The sequence below is a fragment of the Neolamprologus multifasciatus genome, chromosome 12, assembly GCF_963576455.1.
Source record: "Neolamprologus multifasciatus chromosome 12, fNeoMul1.2, whole genome shotgun sequence".
Classification (NCBI taxonomy): domain Eukaryota; kingdom Metazoa; phylum Chordata; class Actinopteri; order Cichliformes; family Cichlidae; genus Neolamprologus; species Neolamprologus multifasciatus.
In genome coordinates, this window is record NC_140450.1 from 20,401,743 (window position 1) to 20,413,283 (window position 11,541).

Genomic DNA, 11,541 nt, shown 5'->3' on the forward strand with positions numbered 1-11,541 from the left:
TGAGTGAGTTTGAGTTTTGTCTTCTGAAATGAAGAGGAATGATCTTTGTTCTTTTTCCTGATCGTAGAGCTCCGGTGATGAATCTGCAGTGCTCTGGCTGGACCAAATCCAAGAGGCCATACTGACAGCCAACCAGGATGAAAAGGAGGCTCTCGCATGTATGTTCTCGTAAAGCCGGATTAATTCTTCAAATTGATCTGTGATTTGTTTCCATGAATAACTGTCACATAATGCCTTATAGATGCTCTTATCCAGTGTTTGTTGTTGCTATAGTGAGGCAGACGTAGAAATGAACTATTGACAAAAAACAATTAAAAATGTCAATGTAATTAATTTGATGTCTAATTCATTTTAATTTATTTTCCTGTACACTACTCATTGTGTTCACGTTGTACTTTTACTGTATACTGTTGTTTTATTTGACCCAATAGCGTTGTGAAGCTGACACCAGTGGTTTATCTTTTTGCTTTGCATTGCTAGTGTCTGGAGCAGTAGCTCATATTAACAAGACAGTGAATGAGGGGGACTCCCAGAATACACTGGAGGCTTTGCAGGCTCCCAGTGTAGGGCTGAGAGCAGTTCTTCCTGAATGTGCTGACACGTACCAAGATGACCTTTCACAGAAACAAAGAGACGGTGCTGCCAAAGGTAACAGGATTTACATCTGTGGGACAGCAAATGTGCTTTCGGTTCAAGAAACTCCAGTGAGAAGTTCAGAATTTGTGTCAGATTTACACCAACAGACTTCTTAAAAAGCACTTACTGCTTTCCCCCAGGCAGCACTGATGGTGTGTGGGTAAAACACTGCATCAAGGACAAATATGACTATTTCTATAACCTGGAAACTGAACAGGGCACCTGGGAGGAGCCTGAAGGGTTTGAACAGAACAGCGGACATCTCAGTAAAGAAGAAATCCAGGTGCTACCCCTTGATTATAAAGCTTTATTAACATTTCCCATTGATTGGGCTGATTTCATTTTTAGTTTAACAGTAGTTTTCATTGAGATTTGTTTATACTTGGATGCATCTAAACAAACAATGTTCATGCTGCTTGGTTTTTCCTCAGAATGTGGTGACCTGTGTGACTGCTGAGTATAACAGGGAACAGCTATGGCTGGCCAATGAGTGCTTTGTGACCAAGCTGCAGGCGAGAGTCAGAGGTTACCTGGTCAGGAAGAAGCACGCCCAGAGAATGGAGTATCTGCATCAGCAAGAACCACATGTTATAAAACTGCAGGTAGCTTATAGAACCTCTATAAAGTGTACTTAGTAATTAGTCAAATATTCCTCATTGATTCTGGATGTCTAGGGCTTATCCAAGCACAAACAAATCATAAGCAAAGGTAGCTATATACTTACATTAAATTACAGCCACTGTACTGACTGCATATTTTGTTTGCATCTTCTTAGAAGACAAACCAACAATGACAACAATGTCTTTAGAAAACCGATGTCTAAACTTCATGTCTAAGCTTAGTAAACTGATTTGTGGTGAAGCTTATGCCGAACTTGTTGTTGCTTGGACATGTTTGTCTCAGTTTTTCCTTTTTTTGCAGGCTTGTTGGAAAGGTTACAAACAGAGGAAAGTGTATAAAGAGAGGATGAATTTGCTTCAGAAAAATGTTGCTTCCATTGTCAAGGTGATGAATTATTTTTGTTATGAATTACAGACTAAAACAGAAGAATATTAATTGGGATTTTTAACACTTATTAACACTAATTGACCTGTGAATAACATTAGCAACATAGCTGCTGCATCAAACGCCTGGTGTGTGTGTGTATGTGTATATATATATATAGATAGATATATAGATATAGATATATAGATAGATATAGATATATATATAACTGTTTAAATACTTTATTTTATTTAGATCCAGTCTTTTGTGAAGATGTGGAAAGCAAAACGTGAATACAATCAGAGGCAACAGTTCTTCAAAGATCATGTGAGTAATACTTCATTGGTATCACTCAGGTTCAGGATTTGGATTTGGGATTGTTTTCATGCTTCCTAAAACTCTGATTCATTTTTGTGTTTAGGAAAAAGAAATTGTGAAAATCCAAGCTTTTCTAAAGGCCAACAAAGCCAGAGAGGACTACAGGACGCTAAGTGAGTCATAAAGAATTTAGATTTGCGTTTGAATATGAAATTATGGTCTTAATGCATGTTTCGCCAGTTTTAGACGATTGCAACTTACAGCGAGTCACAAATTTTTGAACAACCACATTATTTGCAATTTTCTTCCACCAATTTTTCCTCACAGTCAAGCTAAAAATATTGTTCAGTTCTGATGATAATATATAATATGGAAAATACTGTCTGTGCTTGTCAGCTGTAATATAAATGCAGAACATGATGAAGGATAAACTTGCAAATTGCATTTGTTGCTGACTTTATTTTTTACACCAACTCTCAGCTGGAGCCAAGGATCCTCCTCTGTCAGTGGTGCGTAAATTTGTCCACTTGTTGGAGCAGAGCCCTCTGGATCTACAGGAAGAGCAGGAAGTGACACGGCTTCGGGAGGAAGTAGTCACAAAGATTCGCTCCAATCAACAGATGGAGAAAGACTTGAACCTAATGGATATAAAGATTGGACTGCTAGTGAAGAACAGGATCACTCTGCAGGTTGCCGTCAACTCTAATTAATATGTGACAGGAAAACGGAAAGTTAATAAAATGGGTTGAAATCATTTATAGTTTGAGTAAAATGTTGTTGATACTAAAATCTGAAGAAGTTTCTTTATCTATTATCCAGCCAAACTCCTATTTAACTGTTTCTTTGAAAAGGATGTCGTGTCCCATAATAAGAAAATGAAGAGCAAGAAAAATAAGGCGAGTAAAGATGACCCGATGGCAGGAGACAGACTCGGTATTAAGGGCCTGAGTAAAGGCAAAAGACGGAAACTCGAGGCCTACCAATATCTCTTTTATCTACTACAGGTATGAAAAATGTGTCTGATTTCTTTTCCACTCGCCCAGTGCCTGATATAAAACCAGTCATGGCATTTCAACTGAAAAAGACTCAAAATACTGCTGGTCCCAAAGTTATTTGGAAGATATTTGTAGATAATTCACAGATGCAACTTGTATAATTCATCCACCGTGGGTTTTTTTTTTTTTCCTTTTGGGGGGGATTGTCCAATTTCCACAAATTTCAATAAACAGTAAAGGACAACTTCAGTGTCACCAAACCATTGGAAAAGAAGCATTACTCTGCCTCATCAACTTTAAATGAACTCATTCAGTTTCACTTCTAGTCGCCTAGCACTCTGCTTGCTTTCTCTTCCATTCTCTTTAGACCAATCCATCCTACCTGGCTAAGCTGATCTTCCAGATGCCCCAAAACAAGTCCACCAAGTTTATGGACACTGTGATATTCACACTCTACAACTATGCCTCTAACCAGAGAGAGGAATACCTGCTGCTCAAACTCTTCAAGACTGCTCTAGAAGAGGAAATCAAGTGAGTATTGTGGCTCCATACAATACAATGAAAGTTCACTGTACCTAGTTTACACTTATTTTACTCAACTATAACCTACTACTAACAGTAAATGAGTGCCTATAAAGTCCTTTACTATCTTCTCTGCGTGTCTCAGTTCTAAGGTGGACCAGATCCAGGACATAGTGACAGGCAATCCAACAGTTATCAAGATGGTGGTGAGCTTCAACAGAGGTGCACGTGGTCACAACACCCTCAGACAGCTGTTGGCTCCAGTCATTAAAGACATCATTGAGGACAAGAGCTTGGGCCTCAACACAAACCCTGTTGAGGTCTACAAAGCCTGGGTCAACCAGCTGGAAAGTGCTACTGGAGAGGCCAGGTAAGGAGAACACTGCCAGCATAGTGGCTTTTTGCACTTAAATATTTCAGGTATCAAACAAATTTTATTATGAGACAAAAGTAAGTAGAGTAAAAACAAATAACTTTGTTTCTCAGCTGTTTTAGTTCATGTGCTAATTTTTTCAGTTTTTTTTTTTTAATTTTGTTTTACTTATCTTGAAATTTCAGCTTTCTGAAGAATTTTTTTAAATGGCTTGTTATCCTAATTGAATTTTGAATTAGCCGGAGGTATCCAGCATTTAAAATTCAGGTCAAAAGGCATAAAGCAGTGAACTTTACACATGCATCTTCTGCTGCCCTTTAGCAAGCTGCCTTACGAAGTGACTCCTGAGCAGGCCATGTCACATGAGGAAGTACGCAACAGGCTGCAGGCTTCCAGTCAGACACTGCGTTCGGCTACAGATAAGGTCCTGAACTCCATTGTGTCCTCACTGGATAATCTCCCGTAAGTGTTAGGAGCTGTTAATGTCAAAGTCCAATTTCCTTTGTTTGCTCTGTGACTTTTCCTGGTTAGGTTCCCTGTATTGTATTGAACTGTTTAAATGTTTTCTTTCATGCCATGATTTTTATTTGTAGTGTATTTTCTGGTCTCTTAAGTGTTTGTTGTTCAGTTTTGCTATGATGCAAGCACTCATCTGGCCAGTTGTTTGTGCTTTGTGTGACACGAGTCCTACCATAGTAACCCAGTTTTGTGCCTCATCGATCTTCACAGTCTAGAGTGTATAGACCACTAGATGGAGCTGTTATGCAATTTAAAATCTTAAACGTTAAGGTACATACTGAAGACAATGAAAGCCATCAATACTTGCAGTCATTAATGCAGATATCGATGCATCAGATGCATTCCTTATCACAAGCTTGTTTTTGCCATGTAGTATGTGAGTGCATGTTTGTGCTTCATGTCCCATCAATGCTTTGTGTTTTGCATGTAGTTATGGCATGAGATACATAGCTAAAGTTCTGAAGAACAGCCTCCATGAAAAGTTTCCAGATGCCTCAGAGGATGAGCTGTTGAAGGTATCAAATGTCTAAATATATACATATATATGGTGTGTGTGTGTGTGTGTGTGTGTGTGTGTGTGTGTGTTTGATTTTAATAGTGCATGCATGGTCTTCTCTATAGGTTTTATTATTGTGATCCTGCTGAGGTAAGAGAAAATAATACTTTTTTTTAAAATGTCAGATTGTAGGTAACCTGCTGTATTACCGCTACATGAACCCAGCCATTGTGGCCCCAGATGGCTTTGACATCATTGACCTGTCAGCAGGAGGGCAGCTCCACCAAGACCAGCGGCGTAATCTGGGATCAGTGGCAAAGATGCTGCAGCATGCTGCTGCCAAAAATCTGTTTGAGGGCGAGAATGCACACATGACGCCCATGAACAACTACATATCACAGACATATGAGAAGTTTAGGTAAGGAGCGGAATACACTGCACAAATCTATACTCTGATTTGTCTATGGAGATAATTTAGTTTTGATCAATGTAGAGCAGCGGTCCCCAACCATTTTTGCACCATGGACCGGTTTATGCCCGACAATATTTTCACGGACCGGCCTTTAAGGTGTCGCAGATAAATACAACAAAATAAAACTAGTACCGGTGCCGAAAAAAAGAAGATTTATTCATAACACATGTGAAAAAACCCAGGAAAACAGAGTTAACAATAAAAATAACGCTGAAAACCGATAAAAATCCTGAAAAACATACATTTCACACCTGAGCCTCAACTCTCGTGGCCCGGTACCAAACGACCCACGGACCGGTACCGGTCTGAGGCCCAGGGGTTGGGGACCGCTGATGTAGAGCACTGATAATACGGTAAGCTTTTCATCCAAAACAACATGATAAAAGTGTGATGGAGGAAGAACCAGTTTCTTTCCAATAACAAAGAATGGTAAACCCTGGAGATGAACATGTTTGGCCGCGTTAAGCTGACATGGAGGGAATCCTGGCAGCAGAAGCCGCTGTGCCGTGTCAGCAGTTCGGACATGCGCGTCTACAAAATCAACCAAATTCCAGACTGACTAGAGCAAACTAAATGGGAGAGGCTGGGCGGCTATGTGCTGTTATCTGCCTCACTTTGTGTTTGACTCATCATTTCTGAAAATCACGATAAATCTCAGTCCATTTACTGGAAAAGGTCAATATGAACTGCTAACCTTGCTGAGGAAAACAATACAGAGCACTTCACAGGAAGTTGAGCAATTTTGAGTTTCTGTGGGATTCATGTTCTTGCTCTGGAAGAACTAATAACCGCTGATTTCTGCCCAGGTTATTTTTCCAGTCGGCGTGTGATGTCCCTGAACCAGAGGAGAAGTTTAATATTGACGAATACTCGGATATGGTGAACTTAAGCAAACCCATCATCTACATATCAATAGAGGAGATCATCAATACACACTCGGTAAACCCAAGCAAAATGATAAAGATTCTTCCTGCTACTCCTAAGGATATAATTAAACTTTACATGATTCATACTTAAATGACTTGCCCTGTCTCTCCATGCCCCTGTCTTGCATGCTTGTACATGTTATTGGAAACAGACATTCTTACTGTTGCTGCTACTAGAAAATATATTATTGAGATTATATTGATATTAGATCTAGCAGGGGTTTATATTTTGCCCCAAGCAAGTCAAGTTTGAAGGTATCTTCTTTAATCTTCTTCTGTTTCTCTGTTTAGTTTTTGGAATATGTTATATGTACGTTATGTCCCTTTATCATCATCACCACTTGACATCCTGTTTCTTTCGTTATGTTTCCAAAACACTTCCTTCCAAAGGGGGTTAGTATTGAGGATGTCAGTATGTTCTGGCCAGCTGTGTCTTTTTGCCATCTGTTATAAATGGAACAGATGTTCCCTAAAATTTTGTTTCGTACACTCAGGTAGTTCCTATGTGTTAAATATATGAAGAAAAGCAAAATCCCAGCTGAAAAGGGGATGTGATTTTTACCTACAAATAAATGTACTGTTGCATATGTAGGACTGAGCTGGATGTTGGAAACCAAACAGTCACAGTTTCATACTTTGTATCAAAATTTAGTAAGAGGACGTTTAAGAGCTGTTTGCTATATCCTGCTTCTGCTCTCCGTTTACTGGAAAATCTATCAAGCTTCATCTCAAAATGTTTAATATGTTCAATGACTAATTTTATGTGAACATTTTAAACTTTCGATGTGGCTAATGAAATGTGTGTTTGTGCAGCTGCTTTTGGAACATCTGGACGCCATCTCTCCAGAACGCAATGACTTGCTGCATGAGCTGCTACAGGACCTCGGAGACGTCCCTGATGTAGAGGCATTGCTCGGTACGCTCAAGTAAACTTGTATTTTGATAAATCACAAGTTAGTCACAGGTTGACTGAAATCTGTACTGCTTTTTTTTCCCAGGTGAAGGAGCTGTTGACCCAAATGATCAAAATAGGGAGAGTGCTCTGAGTCAGCTGGCGAAGACCGAGATCTCCCTCACTCTAACCAGCAAGTTCGAGCTGCTGGAAGGAGATGACAGAGACTTAAAGACCCTCAGTACAAAGTAAGGTTGTCACTGGAGGATGCTGAGACAGACACTCCTGTGTGTTCAGTAACAGACTTTAATCCTTAGGCTTTAGGTGTTTAGTCCTGTAATTGGTATTTAAAGCAAAACTTTGACGCCGAAATACACTCCTTCAGAAATCTTCTACATAGAGTTTGGTATTGCTATATGATGCACTGCACTTAACCCTTCTTGACACATTGTGCGTTTCTTTGTGGCTATCTTTCAGTTGCATGTCTTTCCTGCTCTTCTATCATATCCTGTTACAAAGGAAGGAGTTTCGTGGTCTGGCTTATCTTGCCTCTAATGCATTGTTGGTTTTGTCTTTATTCTCGGACACAGTTCACAGCTAGTGCAACAAATGGTAGTCCAGACATTTAAAATAAACATTGCAAATGTGTCTGAATTTTTGTTTTTTAAAAAAGTTGAACATACCCTGCTAACAATGCTGTGAAAGTCTGTTATAAGACTCAAGCTCCTTGGGATAATATACAGTATATAATACTTTAATTTTAATTTTTTTTTGAAGGCGATTAACATTCTGTCCTGTATTGAGCATTCATCTTACATAACAGTCCTTATAGAGCCAAAAGTAATCACATTTTTCTCTGCGCTTGGCATCAGTTCAGTTGTGTTTTATTCATTTAGCACCAAATTTCAACAACAGCCACTTCAATGTGCCTGCAGTGTCGGAGAAAACTCCCAATAATCAGTCGGCCATAAATAACCAAGTACTTGGTGACAGTGGGAAGGAAAAACTCCCTTTTAACATCAGGGAGGGGCCGCCATCTGCTAATGGAGAAGAGACAAATGTCATGCTGTGGAGGAGAGCCAAGGTTTAATAACTAGTGATTAAATGCAGAATGGTGTATGAACACACAGGGTGTGAAAAGCCCCCCAACTTAATGATACATTTTTAAAGTGTTAGCATGCTAGTTAGCGCAGTAGGTGTGAGTAAAATGTGGGTGTGTGCTCTAGTTACTTCTGTACTTGGTGGTAACGGATGTTACACTAATTAACATAAGCACATATTTGTGGTGACGTGAAATAAAACAAAAGAAGCTAATGTGTCACATCTGATCTTTGTGTGTGTGCACATCAGGACAAAAAAGCTGATTGTGGATGTGATTCGGATCCAACATGGAGAGACTTTACCTGATATTCTTGAGACTCCAGCCACTGCAGCACAGGTGATCTACATTTCTCAGCTTGTTTTTCCTCTATATATACCTGCCAGCTACTTTCATTCATCAAAGGAGCATATTCATTTGATTATTTTTTTTCTTTGCCTCTCAGTGTAATTAATTATGTTACTTTGTATGCAACTTATTCCTTAAGGAGTCAGAGCATACTAGGATTGTTGAGCGCAGGGCAGTCCAGGATGCTCAGACACCAGAGGGTCTGAAGAGCAGCCCAGCGCTTTTGGAGGACAGCCAGTTACCGCTCGAGCAGAAGAAGAGGAAGATTATCAGGAACCTTCGTAACCTGGAGCAGGCTGGCCTTGCTACTGCAAGTAACAAATACCAGGACCTCATCAACGAAATATCAAAGGTTCATAAGCAGCTCTTTTTCCCAGCTAAAGATGCAGACCCGCATTCTGTATTTGTGAAGCTAAAATGTGTATTTGACAGGACATCCGATACCAAAGGCGCTACAGACAGAGGAGGAAGGCCGAGCTCGTGAAGCTCCAGCAAACTCTGACTGCCCTTAACTCAAAAACTGCCTTCTACCAGGAACAGATGAACTACTATGATGCCTACATCAAGACTTGCCTGGATAACCTAAACAGGAAGTGAGTTGTATGCTAATTTATAACAAACCTCATTAGGGTAAAGACTTGATGGATGATTTTAACTTGTGATTCAATGGTAACACATGTCCCTTGGTGTGTTTGTATGATCCAGGAATTCACGCAGATCTATAAAACTGGACGGGAAAGGGGAAGATAAGGGCAGTAAGAAGTGGAAGCCCCAGTCTCTGAAGTACACTGCAGCAAAACTGCATGAGAAGGGAGTCATCCTGGAGATAGAGGGACTTCAGACAAACCAGTGAGTTCAGTTCTTCACCTGTTCTGTGGAAAAGGGCTTGGTGCTAACATCCTTCTTACATATCATTACATGTCATTTTACATTGTAGAAGCTGTTAAACACATTTAGTGTTTTTATTTAAACAATTTATATTTATCATTTGTTCAGTCACATCTTGGTTATTTGTCTGTTAACTGTACCTTACAGTAAACTTGGCTGTAAGGTACAAAAGTTACGCTTTCCCAACACCAGACGCTTTTTGGTGCTTGATTTCATGTTATTTGTCATTATACAAGCAGAGCTGTAACTACACTACAGTATAAAGAAGGAAAAGGCAAATGTAATATAATGAGATGATTATAAAATAGCAGCATAATAGTGTTTTACAGTACTGGTATTCTATTATTGGCAAAGTGCTGGTTGATGGTGTTTTCTGATCCAGTCACTGTGTATGACACCTCAGTGTATAGCTCTATGTCTAATAAAGTGCATTTGATAAAGTGCTTAAGAGCCAGAGAGACAATAGTTTAACAGATTTACAGTCTGGGGAAGGAAAAACAAATGTTAAAGTGCAAGCCCTGAGACACCGGTACTGTTTCCCCCCTGTGAGATGATCAAACAGACTATTGTGAGTGGGGTCATAGGTGATGTTATCCAGATGCTATATTTTAAATAGATGTGATGGCAGGAAGCTGGGTACCAACAGTGTGCTCTCATGCTTTTACTACCAGCTGCAGCGACCTTTGGTCAGCGACAGTGCAGGCACCGTACCACACTGCTGCAGAGGTGGAAGTTGTCAAAATGTTTGCCTTTTTCAGCCTCAGAAAGTGGAGGCTTTATTCGGTCTTTTTTATCAGAGAGCTGGTGTCAGGTCCTCAGCGATAACAGCAAGAAACGCTTGTTGATGAGAATGAGGTTGTGCCTACATTTTGTTGTGCCTACATTTTGTTGGACTTCATGTAATCAACTATCAGTTTTTTGATCTTTTTTACATTAGCGGTCAAGAGCACCATGTAAGCAAATGGATCTCTTCTCTGTGGGCCGTCTCTCATTGTTATGGAGTCAGTCAAACGTCTGTTTAGAGCTTCTCCAACATTTCAGCTATAATTTCAAACAGACACTCATCCTCTCACACATCCGGTGTTCACTTTTGTTTTTCTTATCTCTCAGGTTCAAAAATGTCATGTTCGACATTTCGCCCACTGAGGAAGTTGGAGACTTTGAGGTGAAAGCCAAGTTTATGGGGGTCGAGATGGAAAAAGTCCAGCTTCATTTCCAGGTAAACATTTCCCTTCAGAAAACTCACTCGTCAACACTTAATCCTGGTGACAAATGGTTGAATTTCCCTTCTTCTCTATGGACTACTGGCAGGAATAGTCATGGAAATAAGCCAGCACAGCATGAGCCTGACTTAAGAAAGAACTTAGTGATGTGTTTTATTATGATATAATTTGTAGCGTATTTGCAGCACCAGCGCATTAACAAGTCGGTTTGATGTTGGCAGGATCTCCTTCAGCTGCAGTACGAAGGCGTGGCGGTCATGAAGATGTTCGACAAAGCCAAAGTGAATGTCAATTTACTCATCTTCCTCCTGAACAAGAAGTTCTATGGAAAATAAAAACAGAGTTGGGAGAAACCTGGTCGTGCCTTTGGACTGTACTGAGTTTAACAGCACAAAAACGTCACACGGTGCCGTGGTTTGTTTCTTCTGCCTATAATTTGATGGATCGCACCAAAATGAAACTTTATCGTCCACTTTGTGTACCTATATTTTTTTTTTCTTTCCCACGTGGTGATTGTAAAGGTAATGTATTTTGAAGAATTCAATTGTGATGTTCATGTTTCTTGTCCAAAGGAGAGAAGTTTGATGGAAATGTCAGACGAACCAGTACGGTCTTATTTCAGAAACTGGAGCGGCACAGCCTGCATGGCTGTATGAAATAATATAGTGCCTTTTTAATGAAAGAATTTAAAGACACGTGTTTTTAATTAATAAACATTTGAACATTTTAAAAGCTATATGTGATGTATTTTTATATGTAGTTGTTGCTATATAATTAATGTCTAATGCTTAAACAATATTCATAATAAATTGCACATCCCAAACCTTTTCTCCTTCTTCTTATCATCATC

General features: G+C 39.6%; 1 protein-coding gene across 2 annotated transcripts in view; it reads left to right on the top strand.

Annotated features, from left to right (window-relative positions):
* Nucleotides 1-11,514, top strand: part of iqgap2 (IQ motif containing GTPase activating protein 2) — a 43,518-nt gene extending 32,004 nt beyond the window's left edge. For both annotated transcript variants that reach the window (XM_085181388.1, XM_085181389.1), the window contains 23 exons: nt 68-158; nt 481-648; nt 777-919; nt 1,068-1,238; nt 1,558-1,641; nt 1,876-1,947; nt 2,042-2,111; nt 2,419-2,627; nt 2,790-2,942; nt 3,301-3,464; nt 3,601-3,825; nt 4,150-4,290; nt 4,778-4,862; nt 5,029-5,261; nt 6,122-6,254; nt 7,055-7,157; nt 7,240-7,381; nt 8,484-8,571; nt 8,720-8,932; nt 9,013-9,173; nt 9,286-9,429; nt 10,579-10,687; nt 10,913-11,514. In XM_085181388.1, coding sequence (XP_085037514.1) covers nt 68-158; nt 481-648; nt 777-919; nt 1,068-1,238; nt 1,558-1,641; nt 1,876-1,947; nt 2,042-2,111; nt 2,419-2,627; nt 2,790-2,942; nt 3,301-3,464; nt 3,601-3,825; nt 4,150-4,290; nt 4,778-4,862; nt 5,029-5,261; nt 6,122-6,254; nt 7,055-7,157; nt 7,240-7,381; nt 8,484-8,571; nt 8,720-8,932; nt 9,013-9,173; nt 9,286-9,429; nt 10,579-10,687; nt 10,913-11,026 — 3,216 coding nt within the window. In that variant the 3' untranslated portion in view covers nt 11,027-11,514. The remainder of the gene's footprint in view (nt 1-67; nt 159-480; nt 649-776; nt 920-1,067; nt 1,239-1,557; nt 1,642-1,875; nt 1,948-2,041; nt 2,112-2,418; nt 2,628-2,789; nt 2,943-3,300; nt 3,465-3,600; nt 3,826-4,149; nt 4,291-4,777; nt 4,863-5,028; nt 5,262-6,121; nt 6,255-7,054; nt 7,158-7,239; nt 7,382-8,483; nt 8,572-8,719; nt 8,933-9,012; nt 9,174-9,285; nt 9,430-10,578; nt 10,688-10,912) is intronic.
* Nucleotides 11,515-11,541: the final 27 nt, after the last annotated feature.